The following is an 18,286-nucleotide window of genomic DNA, read 5'->3' as shown; positions in this document are numbered from 1 at the left end:
TAAAAAAAAAAAAAAAAAAGAAGAAGAAGAAAATCTGTGAATAAGATAGATAATAGAGAAATAGGTGGAAATATGGGTACACATATATTTATAAACATATATTGTCCTATTAAAATATTGCTTATAAATGTAAATCTTTTACTGATTATACCTCTTAGTTTATTAACTTCAATGGTTTAGGTTTTTGTTGTTGTTGTTTTCTTTGTTTTCAAAGTGCTGGGGGTTAAACCCAGGATTTTGCATTTGTTAGGCAAGCACTCTACCACTGAGCTACATCCCCAGCCTCTAATAGCTTGTTGTTAAAAAGGATTCTTTTACTTCCAATGTTAAAAAAAAAAAAAAAGAAAAAGAAAAAGAAAGAAAAGAAAAGAAAAAAAGGAAAAAAAGAAAGAAAGAGAGAGAAAAACAAAAAATATATATAAGCAAATATTGAGGAAAACAAGTAAAGAGGGTTTTGGCATAATCAGGGACATGGAAAGGCCCCAAAGTCCATTGGATAACTATAGAATCTACTTTACAAACAATAGGTTCTATCCAGCTTCAATACAATCCCCAACAAAATACCAATGACATTCTTCACAGAATTAGAAAACACAGTCCTAAAATGAATTTGGAAGAACAAATGACCAGAATAGCTGAAACAATTCTAAGGCTAGAACACTGCTGAAGGCATCACAATACCAGATTTTTAATTATACTACAGAGTTATAGTTAAAAAATTTAAAAATAAGAAATAAATAAAAATTTAAATAACATGATACTGGCATAGACACAGACACAGACCAATAAAATAAAATAAAATAGAAAACTCCGTCAAACACAGATACAACAATTTGATCCTCAAAAAAGTCATCAAAAACATACATTGCAAAAGACAGCTTTTTTTTTTTTTTTTATCTCTCTCCCTGCACAAACTTTAACTCAAAATGAATCAATGAGGTAGGAATTAGACCAGAAACTTTGTAACTCCTAGAAAAATCATAGGGTCAACACTCTCAAAATATAGGCAGAGGCAATGACTCAATAGGACTCCTAAAGATTAAAATACTAAAAATTAATAGATGAGATGAAATCAAATTAAAAAGCTCCTGCCCAACAAAGGAAACAATTAAGACTGTGAAGAAATAACCTACAGAATGGGTGAGAATTTTTTGCTATCTACTTTTCTGACAAACAATTAATATCCAGAATGAAGAAATCAAAAACTTAATATCAAAAAAAAGAAAGAACCCAGTTAATAAATGGGTAAATAAAGTAAATAGACACGTCCAAAAAGAAGAAATACAAATGGCCAACAAATATATGAAAATATGTTCAACATCTTTAGCAATCAAAGAATCAAAAATAAAAACTACACTAGGATTTTTATCTCATTTTAGTTAGTATGAGAGGAATCAAGAAGACAAGAAGTAATAAATACTGGTGAGAATGTGGTGACAAAAAATAACATTTTTATACTCTTGATGGATATTTAAATTAGTTCAACACTATTAAAATTAGTATAGAGGTTTCTCAAAAGAGTAGAAATGGAATCATCATATGTCCCAGATATAACAGAATTAAAGTATATAGAATTAAAGTCAGCATAATATAGCAGCACAGGGATACTCATTTTTGTAGCAGTACAATTAACAATAGCAAAATTATGAAAGTAGTCTAGATTTCCATCAATGAATGGCTAAACCAAATGTGGTATATATACACAATGGAGTTTTACTCAGTCATAAAGAAGAATAAAATTATGTCATTGCAGGAAATTTATGGAATTTAAAGGCATTTTGTTAAATAAATAGTTTACAAATGAGAAACTTAAATCGTGGATGGGCTGGTTCTTATGTATGGGAAATACTTTGGAACCAAGTTCAATACCCTCCACAACTTCTTTCTTTTCCACCCATCATTGAAGTCTCTTTGTTTGCCATGGAGAATTGGTAGAAATACCATTGAATACTCCCCTTGGCCACACAAGCAAGCATACCCTTCAGGTATGCTTGAGCTTCACGGGAGGCACCATCCCTCTTTTCAGATTCCAGTTCTCACAGTTGCAAAGAATAGCAGTTTCTCCCCACTCTCAAGGACTGCTTTATTCTCAGTTGGGAAGAGTCAGGCCTTCTAAAGAACAACAAATACAAAAATGGCATGTAAAACAAAATATAAACACACACAACACATTCAGCAGTGATTTGTTTTTTAACAAACATTTGAGTGAATGCATTATTGAATAGTCAGGTCAAATACACAGCATCTTAGAACTAAGCATGTAATGGAGAAAGACAGATACAAATATTTTTTTACAATAAGCATGTTTTACACAATGCTATAAGTTGATCACTAAAAAAAACATAAAACAGAATACTGGGGATTGTATGTGAGTAAGGAGATGCAATCTTAAACAGTGTGGTTGAATAAACAAGGTCTTGTGTCATGTGGGAAGGAAGCAGTGTTGGTAGGGGAACAAAAGTACTGAGAACCTGTGTGAAGAGTTCATACCCACTTGAATATAATGTATGAAATATGATATGTCAAGAGCTTTGTAATGTTTTGAACAACCAATAAAAAAAAAGAATACACATAAAGCTTTTGAAGAAGCATTAAGGAGGTCAATGAAACTGCAACAAGAGAGTTATCAACAGTGAGAAGATGAAGTTAAACAGCTAAAAGGGAAGCTGCCATGCATCCTGCTGAAGGACTATGATGTTAAAGATCAGAAAATAATGGTTTACAGGGAACATAATGTTTCGGTCAGTGAATTTTTACATTTTTATGCTCTCTGGAGTCCACTTAGCATGTCAAATTACAACCACAACTTTACTTAATACAGGTTTAGGAAGAGAAAAAGCTTTAATGTAATCTTGAAGATATTTTCTGTTGTTATATTGAGACTCTGCCTTCTGAGGGGAGGACATTTGAACAAGAGAGAGCAGTATCTTTTTATCAAGTCTCCTTGTCTCCAAACAATGGATTCCTCCTTTCCCATTCCCTTTTAATATGTGGCCTCTAACCTGTGCATTTTTTTTTCCATAAATTGATCATTTCTTTGTCACTAAAAGTTTTAACACTGACTTATCAGCATTGCACATGGTTATACAAACAGACATTTCACTCAGCTTTTTAATTGGAATAAGAATGCTTTTGGAAACACCTAAATGAAACTAAACATAATTTAAGTGAGGAATTTTTTACCAGGAGAATGAGTGCAGTTGACTGTTAAATATATCCCAGACATTGGGAGAGTAGGTTTCAATACATTTTTATTATATTGTCTCAAAGAACTCATGATATACTAATAAATAATTTTCATTTATAGATAGAAGTTTGATTGATTAGTGTGCCTGTACTAATTATTATTTTGTCACAAATATACGCTCCTGTGGAAGGAACATTCATTTGTTTTCATTCCTTTTAGGTTGACTTAGTCAAATGATTTTGTTTGGTCACTGGAATGTAGGTAGGAGATTTAAAAACCATCCATGTTGCATTGGCTAAACCAAGTCACATGACTAAGCCCAACATAAATGGGATAGGAAATGCCCTTTTACTTCTTGAACAATTGTGCCAATATCCCAGATAGAGTATACTCCATTAACCTTGGCCCAGAGTGAAGACATTATGAAGTATCATCTGTAGTTTACCATAGTCATGCAGACTAGTGGAATATAAATCTGTGAGCCATAAACATGAAATTTGTGTACCTGATGGATAGCAAATGTGTCAGTTATTATCATATTCTTCATCTTAATAAGCTTTTCTTTATTCCCAACTAGATTTATATTCTTGGCTGCAAGAACCATGTTTCTTTAATTTGCTTATTTTGTTTTGTTTCATTTTGGGGTCCTGGTGGGGATTAAACCCTGGACCTGGAGCATTCTAGGGAAGTACTCTACCATGGAGCTACACTCCAACTCAGGTGCCATGGCTTTTGGTTAGTATCTACTGTATTACTCAGAACACCTATGTGTACACACATCACCATAGTGTCAGGGTAGGTAATTCAAAATACTAATTTGAAGCCCAGGTCAGAAAAAAAAAAAAAAACATGAGTTGAAATCTGATCTTTCCATAAAGTGATCTGAAAGCTTTATTTAAACTCTCTAAACCCTTATTTACTCACCAATAAGTTAGAGGTTAATGAGATCCGACTTCAGGATTCATGAGCTTTAAGATAATATGCCTTTAGCACAAAGCCTAGTACATCAATCAATGACAATTTTTATTAGTGGATGCTCAGTACAAATGAAAACAATGGACAAGGGGATTATTTTTACCTTATTACAATGATTTTCCACTTTTTCTAATATTCCAAAAATGTGAAACAAAACACAATCTTGTTTTCCATTTAGGTTGCTTGTTTTGTCCTGTAGACGTTTCCTATACATTAATATTTTCTCTCTAAGAGCACATCTGGGATAACAGGGTGTGTATATGTGTGTGTGTGTGTGTGTGTGAGCATGCATAGAGTGTGGCACGTGTCATATTCACAACTTGGTCTTTGAAAACCACAGGTATTCAGCCAAATCCAGGTTTTATTTAGAAATCTCAGAAAACCCACTAATAGACTTACCAAGACAAAATTTACAACACTTCAAACTCTTTCCTAATCCCTGTGGGAAAGAAATGTTTGGCTATCAAGGGCTATTTCAAAACATCATATAAATTAGTATTCACAGTGACAGTTGGATATAATTCATTAGTTCACTAATAGTATCAACAAATAACTTCTTACAGTAAAAACAAACATCCTAAAGCAGATTAAGCTTGTGTTTTATTTTTTCTCATTCATATTAAATTAGTAGTCTGAGATTTCATAAATTCAAACATGCTTAACCTTGAAAAATGTTTTCCTTTGCCATAGGATGTCAAATTGTCCCTATAGAGAAAGGGTTTGATTTGGGGGTGATATTTACCACAGTGAACTATGGAGTTTTGCATTTAAGTGGTTTCATCTTTGTCTTGTCTGTTCTAATGTAGGCATTGATTGTGAAGTAAATATAGATGAATGCCAATCAGAGCCCTGTCTCCATGAAGGAGCTTGTATCGATGGCATCAATCATTATATCTGTGCCTGCAAGAGTGGGTTTTTTGGAATGCACTGTGAAAGAAATGCAAATGATTGCCACTCAAATCCTTGTCTACATGGAAGGTAGCTATATTTATTTTTTTTCTATTATTAACTGTATGAAAGTATATTTAACCCACAATATTTAAGACTGACTGTCAAGGGAAAGTTGATAAAGATAATTTTAATTATGCTCTTTCATAAAACAAGAGCTTAGTACAGTTAAGATGACAGATGCTGCCTGTTTTAGCTAATGCAATGTACTGATACATTATCTCTGCCCTTCTTTTATTTCTGTTCATTAGCATAAAGTAATTTTCAATAAATGTGGATTAATTAGACTTTAATATGCTTAAAGGTAACTGCTCACAGTAATAGAAATAGCAGATAGGATGATGTGACATTCTATTATTTGCTCTGTGGAAAGATAATACGGCATACGTAGTGTTTAAAATGTTCCTAAGTAGACTGGTTCTTTTATCCCTATGTGCATGAAAGGTATTTTGTGACTCTATGGAACTGTGTGACAACTCACCTGTTCATAGAAAGAATATTAGCATATAAAAATTGAGAACAGGGATATTTGTAGGAAAAGCACGTGGCAAAAGAAGACTATCTCAGAGGCACCATACTGTCAGCTGCAGCATTATTTTGTTTTTCTAGTCCTGCCACTGATTTTGTACACAGAAAAGGGAGGATTAAGGTGAGTAGCTTATTGCAGTGTAGTTTGGCCATAGCTGACTTCAGTTTCCTACATAAGCCCCAGACACACTTTATATCTTTCAGAACTGTTCCTTCTTTCCATTGCCGTGGGGAAGATGGCAAAAATTAAAATTGATCAGTTCTTTCAGTTCAGTCACCTTCAAGGATAAAAAATCAGGAATAGACTCTGCTTTCTACTCCACATGGAATAGATAGAAATGCAGTGTGTTTATTTTTTTCCACTTAAACTAGAAATGAAAATGGTGAAGCTTTCTCAAACTATGTTTTAATGTTTACTTATTTAAAATTTTAATTTTAATTCTGTGTTCCAGGTGCATAGATCTCCTTAATAAATATCAATGTTCATGCGATGCTGAGTGGACTGGCACAAGATGTGAGGTCAAGATTAATGTAAGTTTATACATTTATTAAATTTAAATGATAAAAAATAAAAGTCAAACTACTAATTGAACATTTCTTCTACAATTACTGAGTATTTAACTACTCTCTCCCCCTTCCTCTATGGAATTCCTCAGTTTCCTTAAAAAAAAAAAAAACTACAAGTAATAGATTCTTTTAATGTTTTTCATCTTCACATCATATTATCATAAAATTTTGCAATCTGGAGCCCTCCTTAAACTAAATCCTGGAAGTGGCCATTATCTTCAGGATCTCTCAGATGGCTTATATTTTCCATCTGCCACCTCCTCCCTTATCTTAGATCACAGAGCTCTCTATGGATCTAAAGATGAGGCAGGGCCAAGTTCATCCAGACACCACAAGGAGGAAATAAAACTGAGCCAAGAGGTGGGTAACACCTGCAATAACCTCAGAATCGGTCTTCCATACTTCGGGAGTCAGGTGATATTATTGATACATAGTATTTTATGTGGAAAACCTTTTTTTGTTGAGAAATCTTGGTTGCCTGAAATGATAACCATCTGATCTTGGCAGATGGCAATCTTGTGAGACTTCCTGGAATAATGGGCAGGTCTTCCAAAGCTGCCTTGTCTGACAGTGACATGGCAAAGGAAGCAAATATAGATAAACCAGAGCCTTTGGCTTTATGCTACAATGGGTATTTTATTTAAGTCATTTGTGGCTCTCCTATCATTAGTAAAACATAGCTATAATGATTCCTGCATGAAAGGGTCATTGTGGGAAGGTGCACATTGGAGGTGGGATATACTTAGAAAATGGCCCTTTCCCAGGGAGTGAGGGGGTGATTAGAGGTATTCAGCAAGAAGTGGAACTGAATCTCTATGTACCTAGTTACCTGCTGTGTTTTCTTAATTAGACAAATTAGTTATATTCTGAAATCATATTTTAGTTATTCAGTGAGGATAATAACAGTAACTAGTTTTTTTTTTTAATTCTCAGGAGGATTAAATAAGATAATGCAAGCAAATTGATTAGCACATTTTTGGAGATGCATTGATTTTAAAAGGCTTAATTATCTATTGATATTTTATTACTTGGTTCTAGACAGTGAAAGATGCTCCTGATGTGGAAAAGGAAATGTAATTAATAAATTCCCCATACATCTTCTTTGCATTACTGCAAATATTGCTTTCTAAATACTCTCAAACACCATATTTCTTGGGAATATAAGTACCACATTCTTCTTTATGAATTAAAAATATCATTCAATAAATATTTTCTTTGATATATGAATGTCTACAAGAATTTGCACATAAATACACATTCAAATTTTTGAGGACAATTGTTCATATTCTTACTATGTGCATCTAGATGCTTTTTCCTTATATTTTTATTTTAATGTAAAACTATATTCATTATCTTCATTACTCAGTGACTCATTATATCTTAAGAACCATTTCATTAAAATGTACAGGGCCTTGACTCATTCTTTTCAATAGCTACAGAGTATTCTAAATAAATGTTAAACAACCACATTTGTTTAATGAGAATATGAGCACGCCAGCTTCCCAAGGTCCTATTAAATGAAGTCATTTAAAAAAAAAGTTCTGACTAATTTGATGAAGAAAACATAGCATGTCATTATTTTAATTTACATTTTCCCGGGTAGCTACCAATATTAATCACCTTTCCATGTGATTTTGTATTTATTTGTGTTTTATCTACTTATAACTGTTGGCTGGCAGTATTTGCATTTTTGGCTTGCTGACCCTTTTCTTTTTGGTTTGTATACATTATTTTAAATTATGGATAGTGTCCACTAGGTTCTGAAAAATTACAAATATTTTCTAGAATTTAGAAATTATTGCTTTTTACAACTTGTAAATTGTGAAATGTCCATAATTGTCTTTACCTTTCTCTTTATGACTGGGTTTTTCATCTCATCTTTTCGTGTAGCAATATTTAAGATAGTTTCTTATATTTTCATCTACTAAATTTTAGGATTAACAATAGTTTTAGTGTCTTAGCATGTAGAAAATATATTGTTATGATTGATAAAATATACCATCTGCATTAATTATCATAGTGCAATGAAGTTTCTTAAATTTGTCATTTTTTTCTCAATTACATTTAATATACTCTAATTGTAATTTTGTTCATTCATTTTACAAATATTGAATACTTATGAGAAGCCAAGAAAAAATAATTATTAGACACATTTTCTGCCCCACAAGCTGCAAAGTAAACTATCACCTATCTTACATATTTCCTGACCTATTTATTTACCTATGTCATATAATCCAGATAGCCTTTGAAGGACACTTGGAGATTAGTGTCCACATCTGTCTTTCTAGGATAAAGAGACAAGAGCTGTGGAAAAACAGTATAGCTGAGGAAAAGATAGCTGAGGTCAATATGGGGAGAGTGTTATATGTAAAACTCTTTGGGAAGTAAAAAAAATCTTAGTTTATATTAGGGCTTGATGGAGGGAAATTTGAGCAAACTTTTTTTTTAATTCATTAAGTTGAACATTGGATGCAAAGATTAAAAATTATAATTGATGCTTGAGAATAACAAACACGTGGCTGGATACGAATGAATGCCAAAGCTAGTGAAAAATTATAATTAGTGTTTTATGTATGCACACATGAACATACACACATATGGAAAAAAAAGAGAGTGGGATTTTAGAGAGTAGATATTTTCCTTTCAATGTGGATGGGGCAGAGAAAGGGACATGTGTCCTTCTCATGAAGCATGAATACAGGACAGTGATTTTTTTAATATCCAATCATAAATATATAAAAATATACTAATTTGAAATAAAATAAACTACAACTTGAGAATAAAATAAGAAATCAAGACATTCTCAGATGAAGGAAAACAAAATTTTTCATGAGGACTCATTATTTAAAAAGAACTAAAGGAATTTCCCTAAATAAATAAGAACTGATTAGAGAATTTTTCATGTTTGTATGTGGGTATGTGTGTATTTGTGTATCTTCAAGTGTGAACTATAATTTATGAGGGGCTTTTTATAGTTATATGTAAAAATCTATGTGTCTACCATATATATACACATAGGTATATTTTCTTATTTTTATTTCCCTCTTATATATTGGATTCTGACAGTCAAAAGATTTTATGTTTTTTAATCCAAATTTACAAAATCACAAAATTCTAAAGGTGATGTTTTCTGTGACAGTTTTAAAAGAAACTTACTCAGAAATTCTTGTATTTTCTCATTATCTTTTTATTTGATATTATGTGATTGGTTTATCGGAGTACTTTTTAGCCTAAAGTTTGAACAGGAAGCTCTCTCCCCAAATGAATGATCAGTTATTTTCTACAAATTATTATAGAGAATATCTATCTTCTTTATTGAAAACACATCTTTAAAATAAACAAGATCTCACAAATGAGAATGTTTATTACACACACACAGACTTCACACTTTCTCACTTAATTTATCACTGCAGTTTATTCTACACTAGCATGTGTAGTTCTACTTTATTTATTACTATTTCATTGTGTGGAGGTATCACATTTAATCTGTAAAAATCTCTTGAATAGTTAAGATATTTTAAGTATATTGTTCTTAAAAACTCTATTTGTATCTGAGGTGCAGAATTTTGAGCAAACCATGCTCTATATCATAGTAGGAATAGTTAATAAATTTCCTTTTGATCTCATAGCCTGTTCCTTCCTCACCACACCTGTGTTTATTAAGAATGTTTCTCTACATATGCGCTGGCAGAATGTGGATGTTAATGTTTAATGTATGTATTATTTGATTACACAATTGCTGTTATGTTCTCCTAGGCTTTTGTTTACTGTGCCAGTTATTCTTCAGTCTTTTAGATAAGGGCAGATTTCTGTCACTACTCAAGCAAGAGTGAGCTCAAACTTTGTAAAACTCAGCAAAATAGGTGAGGACAAAAGAAGATGCTTTTCATTGTCCAGCCACTCTTGGCCACCAAAACCAGCCCAATATCTCTTACAGTGCTACAGATTTCTTATTATCAATGCAGTCAGTGTCTTCAACCTTTTTAATTCTATGTCCATGAGTGAACCTTCCCCTCACAATGCCATTGTGTTAGAGCACAATATACCCCTGAAATTTGGATTACATACTTGACATTTTTTTTAAAGAGAGAGTGAGAGAGAAAGAATTTTATTTTTTTTTATTTTTTTTTTTTTTAGTTATCGGCGGACACAACATCTTTGTATGTGGTGCTGAGGATCGAACCCGGGCCGCACGCATGCCAGGCAAGCGCGCTACCGCTTGAGCCACATCCCAGCCCCTTGACATTTTTTTATTAGCATTCTTCACAGAATCATAACTAGTGGTGTGATTCAGTCATATTCTAAAAACCTGAGAACCAGGAAAGCAGATGGTGTCAATCAACTCCAGCCTGTAGGCCAGAGGGGAAGTGTTCAAATTGAAGCAGTGAGCAGGGAAAAAAGGAGACAACTCCTCCTTTCTATTTCTTTTGTTCTTCTCAAGCCCTGAAGAATTGGATGCGGGCTGTGCACTAGGAGGCTGCCTGTTTTATAGACTCCTCTGATTCAAATGCTAAGTTTATCCAGAATACTCTTACATGCACATTCTAAAATAGTGTTAAATCTGGACACCCCAGGCAAATAGGGTTGATATGTTAAAATAAACATCCTGGATTTCTTCTGCAACACTTTTTGTTTACCTGAGAAAAGAGGACTGTATCCAAAGTGTTAGTTATTTAAAAAAAAAAATGTATTTGAACATCTTTTTGGACTGTGTCCAAAGTGTTTCCTTTAAAAAAAAATCCTGGTGTAATTTGTGAAATTGACATTCTAGATTTAGCTGTGAGGAACTCGCCTTTCCTATTTTTGATTTGTTTGTGCATTCCAGGCTATCTCTGGGAAAATTATTCTGTTTTCTTGTATTTTAGTGACCTTCTTTCCCAGAAGTTTTACCATATACACTTTCAAAAAAAGTTAAAATTTCTTGTAAGAATCCTAACTTTGATATTTCATAATCTTATTTTATTTTTTGAAATAACAAAGTGAAGCTGCATTTTATTTTCATGAAATTACCAAAAGTCAGGTTAAATTGGAAATCAAACAACATCTACCTTTTAGCTAATTCAGTTCCATGAACTTGTACATTTTGAGAAAAAAGTGAAACTGCTAACAAAAATTACATTGGAAATAAACTTCAAGTATATTAACCTTTACTATATGCATTATCACATGTACAAATTTGTAGACAAAACATTTTTTTAAAAAAGAAGATACGATTTGGCAGTGCTTAGTCCTAGGCTGGAATTCAGAATATTTAGTTGTCTATGTGTTTTTTTCTGTCACTGTCTTGCTGTAAGACTCTGGCAAAGTCACTCTAATATCCTTCAGCTTCTTTTCATGCTTGTGAGTAAAATAAAACTGTTCTCGCTCCATTCTTGCTACTCAATAATAATAATCCATGTTTTGATAGCATCAGTATCACCAGGGAGTTTGTTAGGAATGGAAAAATCCAGGCCCCTGACTTACTGAGTTTTAATCTGCAATTTAACAAGCTACCCAGGGCATTCATGTGTGATTTAAGTTTAGCATACACTGAGCTACATTAGTAGTTTTGATTCAGTGCTAGACAAAGTTCCACAAGTCTGTGAAACTTAATAGGCCTCTGCTGTGGGAAAGGTAAGGGCCTAATAGATACCATATACTGTTTCTAGGCTTCAGGTAAAACAGATCCGTGTGTCTCTCTTTAACATTTTGTCTCTCTCCAAGATCTTCTCTGAAGACAGATTTCTACTTCTTACATATACCAGGGCCAAAAAAATAAAGCCTATGAAGTAATGAGAAAAGTATTATGACAAAGATGATCTCAGATAACTTTATTCTTCTGGGAAGTGCAGAGGTCACAAGACAAACTTTAGAATTGCTTAAAACTCCATCTCTCAGAAAGACCATAGCTATGAAGTCAGTGAGATATCATCCCCTTTCATAGGCCAGCAGGCAGTTTCCTTTGACTAAGCATTCCACCATGAAGGACTGATGTCATTACTCTGGTATTCTCAAACTCCTGTACATTTCCTGGCATGACTTTTGAGCACAAGTTAATGCAGCTTAATTGTCCAGATCACCCTGGTTTGTGATGTTCCTCCCATTTTCCACCTCTTTCTCTCAAAACCCCAGGCTTTTATTTCTTTTATTTTCTGAAATTATATTAGTGAACTCCTTCTTAGGAAGCACTTTATTATATTAAATAGAGTGTAACGAAGTAATATGAATGATGATGAACAAAAGGAAAAGCATCTTCCTTGATTTTTGAACCAGGAAAGATTAAGAACTTCAAATGACAATTTGATTTTCTCTAAAAAGAAATTTCTTTTGTATTTCCCATTAAGCTTTCTAATTAATTTAGTAAAAGATTCTTGTAAACCCTAAAGACAGAACTCTTGGCAGTCTGAAAACTACCCTTGTCTTCCCATGGGAGATATAATTCAATTACTTTATGTAATGCTTTCTAATAAATCATTCTATATATATCCAGCCACAGGACAGAGAGGGAAACAACATTGTTTCTATGCCACTCCCTATGGAATTCTGCATTTACATTCTGTAAAAATTACTGTAGGACCTTCAGGAAGTCTGTGAAGTGCCCTTGGATATCCATACATAGTTCACATTTTCAGCAAAGGTAGAACAAATATCAGAATGGCATCTATGACAATATATATTAAGTTCTATCATTCAGGTGAGTGAGAAAGATAACCATCTGGGTCCCAGGCATTATTTGAGTTTTATACTCAAGAGCACAATCCATTTCTTATTGAAAATGACACTAATTAAACTTTCAGGTAATTTTCACAAATCTTTAATTTTCCATTGGGTACATAATATGAATGTAATCTTTATTGTTGACACCTATTAAAAATCACTAAATATTTACAAACATAGGTATCAATTGATGACAGATTTAGAAAATTATAACCTTTCAAGGTAAAAAGCTAAGAAAGTATTTCATGTTTATATATACATATAATTATCCCTGAGGATGTAATAACTTAAGACCCTAGTGTACAAATGACTCAAGTTTGTGCATGTTCTTTGAGAAATTGTGTCAACAGCACATTGAGGGTTCTTTTTAAACAGTTTTATTAATGATATCATAACTTACCATAAAATGTTTCTCAGAAATATAGATCCAAATCATTTAAGTTGACATTATATTAGAAAATGATGTCATATCATGTTTAGGATGTAAGCTTTCTATAATGTTAGTACATATACAACCTAAAAAATAAAAAAGCATATAGTATGGTATGATAGAAAATAAGTATACAGAGAAATAAATTACCCAAGGCAAAGGCAAAATGACTGCAATAGGGACTAACAAGTTTGGCCCCAGAAAGGAAATGGAAGAAGTGAAGGAGGGCATGTACTGAACAGCTATCATGTGCTGGTCACAGTATCAGTTTGCTTTCTTTACATTCTTTATTTAACTCTCACAGCAACCTGTGTGAGGTTGGTAACTTTATCACCATCTAACAAATAATATACTTATAATAAATAGGATGTCATTGTTGTATAAATAAGACAACTTTAAAAATACTTTGAAACCTAAATGTAACAAAAAAAACTATTACCCAGATATCTCTTTTTATCACAGAATTTCTATGCTTCTAAGATTATAGGTATTAGAAATACTTGATTACAACTGGGGCTGGGGACATGGCTCAATTGGTAGAGTGCTTGCCGCACGTGTACAAGGCCCTGGGTTCAATCCCCAGGACCACACACACACACACAAAAAAATTATAATTACTATTATAAATGTTTTAGATTTATTAGAGGGACATAAGACAATTGTGAGATATCTGATTTAATGACGTAATCAAACCTACATAATTCCTTTGAGAGTTAATGGATATCCTATTAAATCATGTCCCTGGAGAGTAGAGTTAAATTGGGGCTGATTGTGGCAAACTGGGACATACCATGAATACTAAGGGCAGTGATCCCTGGTTATATTATCTATAGAGGAAATTTGCTGTATCATTTTCATTAGGAGGAGGAAGAGTTGTCTAGTAGGGTACATATTTTAATAAGGCCAGATAGTTTCTTTTTTTGAAAAGTCAACAATGGAACATTTGACAGAAAATTTCTGGTAATCAAAAGTAAAAATCCTTTATCACTATAAACATATTTTGTTTCTTGGAAGAAAGAAATATCATAAAATCTTGCAGATTGGTTCCTTAAAATAGTTTTAAATAAGCATAATTTTAATAAAGCAGTCTTACCATTAATAATCACATTTTATTCTCTGTTTCCTAATGTAGGACTGCACATCAATTCCTTGTATGAATGGGGGCTTCTGTCAGAAGTTGGTTCATGGATTTACTTGCATTTGTCCACACGGATACACTGGTACACACTGTGAAAAAATCATCCATAGTTGTCCTGAGCCTGATCTAAATTTGGTCCTCTGTCTGAATGGAGGAATTTGTGTTGATGAACCTGGACCCACTTTTAAATGCAGGTCAGCTTTTATAATTTTCAGAATTAACTAAGTATGTATATGTTTAAGAGTGTACTTTGAAACATGGATATTAAGTTTACATTAAGTTTTCATCTTAAATATATATAATCACAAGTTTGAAAATCAATGTTTACCATAAGGCATTAATATATTTTCCAAATTCTATTTATTCATATCAATGCCAGATTTCTTATTTCCCTGTTGAATCACATTTTAATAATAAATGTTTCATATCTCTTCTCTTTCCTGGAAATGGGTTATTAATTTATAAATGTTTCACATTTATACCATAATGTTTAGCCAGAGATTTCTTTCTGTTACTAAAATACCTATTTTCTAAGACTAGAAGGAGATAACTAAAATTTTTGAGTTATAAAGGCAAATTCATGTATCACTGCATTTTATTTATTTAGTTGTAATTGGACACAATATTTTATTTTTATGTGGTGCTGAGGATCGAACCCAGGGCCTCGACATGCTAGGCAAGCACTCTACTGCTGAACAACCATCTCAGCCATATCACTGCATTTTTGAATGAATTATTATTTAAGAAATAGTTCTTAACTTCTTTGGAGATGAATTTTAGTTTTCTTAGCTTTATGATCATATAATGTATGTAATTGGTGTTTTAAGAATTTAGCTATCTGTTCAATTATAATAAGTGAATTGAACCCAAGTATTAGGAAAAAAATATATTTTTACCTCTATTTTTTCTACTTCAATCTAATGTGTGATAGGCTGATATTAAGTTAAAATCTGCGAACAGCTGTGTTTCCGTCACAGTATCTTAAATTGTTGACAGTTTTACCATGTATAATTTAGTAGTAATAGTTTACTAGTAAAGCATATCTGTTATTTTTATATTGCATCAGTTATTTATCATTTAGAAAATGTATTCTGTCTTATATTAAATAGTGCCACTACCATATTTTCTTTGTTCAATTCTAGAGCATATTTTGCCCATTTATTTATTTTAATCCCTGCTATAGCTTTTTTTTAAATCTCTCATAAAGCACATAGGTAAAAAATTTTGCATAAACTCAAGACTACTAACATTTCATATAGCATATGCAAAACATGTTTATCCTAAAAAAATTATTATTAAATATGTATTGCCTAACATGCCATCTTCATTCGGTATACATTCACACATACGTACACACACACGTGGGTACACACTTATGTGTATGTGTATATGTATGTGTGTGTGATATTTATAATCCTACTGTCTCTCATGTATCTTGTTGTTTTTAACATATATGTTTTGTTTATTGTACTTTGGTAGTTTGATAAAAAGTAGAATACATTTTTAGTACAAATGGAAATTGTATGAAATATATTTATAAAAATGACAACTGCAAGGGTCCTCAGGATTATAACCTAGAAAATGTCTGGATTAAGCAAACAAAAGCAAAACAAATATTCATCCCAATGAATGCAATGTTATAAATCAGGTTTCATCCATGGAAATCTAATTTGTTCAAATAAAAATAAGCTCCTAGATTTTTATAAATATTCCTTTTAGGGAAAATATTATCTATGGATTAGCTAGGCTGACCTTTCTTGAAGCATAAATCCAGTGGAATTCAGATTGCTTCTCTTCCTGGCACATCTCCCAGGGAAAAGCATAGACATTCATTACACTACAAGGTTATTCAAATTGCATTTAAATTAGAGTCATCTGTCTCCAAAAATTTCACTGTTGATTCAGTGTGTCTGAAGGCCCCTGAAAGACTGTGAATGGCACTGCCCGGGAGGTGCAATTTCTACAGGGACTTTCATACTTCACTGTGCAGAGTCATCAGGGTACAAAGCAAACACCGTCCTTACTTTATTCCAGAAAAAACTCAGACGTTCTGGGAAGGAGCATTTTACAAGTTAAATCACTAAATGTTTAGATGTGTTAAAGGTTATTCAGCTATGTTTATTTAAAGTCATAATAAGATAATCAGTTTTCCTTTACTTAAAAAATGAAAATGCACTTTGCATTTGGAGTGCTATTTTGCATTCTACAAATGGAATCAAAAAGAAAGATCTCATTCTTAAAAATCTGGGAAAACATTTTGTTACTATCTTTTCATCCTAATTTTGCTTCAAAATTTGTACAGATCATAATTATATGTGATATTCCTATTTTTAGACTTGCTAAGGTTTGTTTACCTTCTACTGGAAAAATAATTATCCAAACAAAACTTCAGGTTTTTATTCTGGCAGTTATTTTGATGCAAACTATTATATTAAAATATTTAAGCCCTCAATGATATGCATAATATTCTATAGGACTAGTTTCTTACCAACGATTTTAGGAGGACCAGTTTTCTTCCAGTATAAATCTTATGATGAATCACATTTAAAAAGAAAAAAGATTGGGATACACTATCCCCTAAAATTCCCTAGCAAATTGGAAATTGCCAATCTAAAGTATTTCTGTGTTGCTGGCTTTGAGTATTCATTACAATGTGGTGAAGTGCACATTTCTTAGATCTTTGAAGTTTATACAGTAGCTGTGCATATTTTGTTTTAATCTCCATTGTTGCAGAAAATAAAGCAGGGTCTATTTTTATAAATGTTGTATATTTTTAATTCTTTTGATTGACTTTTTTCATGGAAGCTGACATGACTTTTATTTCTTTAATAAAAAAATATAGGAAATATTCATCCCAATGATTGCCAAATAGAGAACTTAAAATTTACATCCCTTCAGTTGTTTCATCTTTGAAATTTAAAGTGTTTAATCAAAATATATGAAAATTATATATTTATTTTATTTATTTCTTTAAGTCTGGAAAGTTTTGAAAACCATTCTTTTACTTTGTTATTTTAAAATTGATTCATTCATTCTAAATTCTACTCTGGGGACAACCATTGCTTCCATCTTGTGTATCACATACTTAAACTTCATGCAGTTCACTTTCGTTCTATATTTATGACATTTTTCATTCCTTCTAAATTCTTAAATTCTCAAACTTTTATTCAATACCCTGAACTTCCTATCCTAAAGAATAGTTATCCTTTTACTTTTCAATCTTTTTTTTTTAAATTGGTTGTTCAAAACATTACAAAGCTCATGACATATCATCTTCCATACATTTGATTCAAGTGGGTTATGAACTCCCATTTTTTACCCCAAATACAAGTTGCAGAATCACATCGGTTACACATCCACATTTTTACATAATACCATATTAGTGACTGTTGTATTATGCTACCTTTCCTATCCCCTACTATCCCCCCTCCCCTTCCCTCTCATCTTCCCTTTCTACCCCATCTGCTGTTGTTTAATTCTCTCCCTTGTTTTTTTTTTCCCCTTTCCCCTCACAAACTCTTATATGTAATTTTGTGTAACAATGAGGGTCTCCTTCCATTTCCATAGTTTCCCTTCTCTCTCCCTTTCTCTCCCCCCACTCGTCTCTGTTTAATGTTAATCTTTTCCTCATGATCTTCTTCCCTGTTCTGATCTTAGTTGCTCTCTTTATATCAAAGAAGACATTTGGCATTTGTTTTTTAAGGATTGGCTAGCTTCACTTAGCATAATCTGCTCTAATGCCATCCATTTCCCTGCAAAATCCATGATTTTGTCATTTTTTAGTGCTGCGTAATACTCCATTGTGTATAAATGCCAC

The 18,286-nt window shown here is 32.4% G+C and overlaps 1 protein-coding gene across 1 annotated transcript in view; it reads left to right on the top strand.

Annotated features, from left to right (window-relative positions):
* The window catches only part of Eys (eyes shut homolog), a 1,560,564-nt gene that overhangs the window by 586,611 nt on the left and 955,667 nt on the right, over positions 1–18,286 (top strand). Inside the window, 3 exon segments of the mRNA XM_015487393.2 lie at positions 4,969–5,140; positions 6,091–6,169; positions 14,464–14,663. Of these exon segments, the coding sequence (XP_015342879.1) occupies positions 4,969–5,140; positions 6,091–6,169; positions 14,464–14,663 (451 nt within the window).

Source organism: Marmota marmota, unplaced genomic scaffold (genome assembly GCF_001458135.2).
Source record: "Marmota marmota marmota unplaced genomic scaffold, marMar, whole genome shotgun sequence".
Classification (NCBI taxonomy): domain Eukaryota; kingdom Metazoa; phylum Chordata; class Mammalia; order Rodentia; family Sciuridae; genus Marmota; species Marmota marmota.
This window is presented reverse-complemented; position numbering and strand designations above follow the sequence as displayed.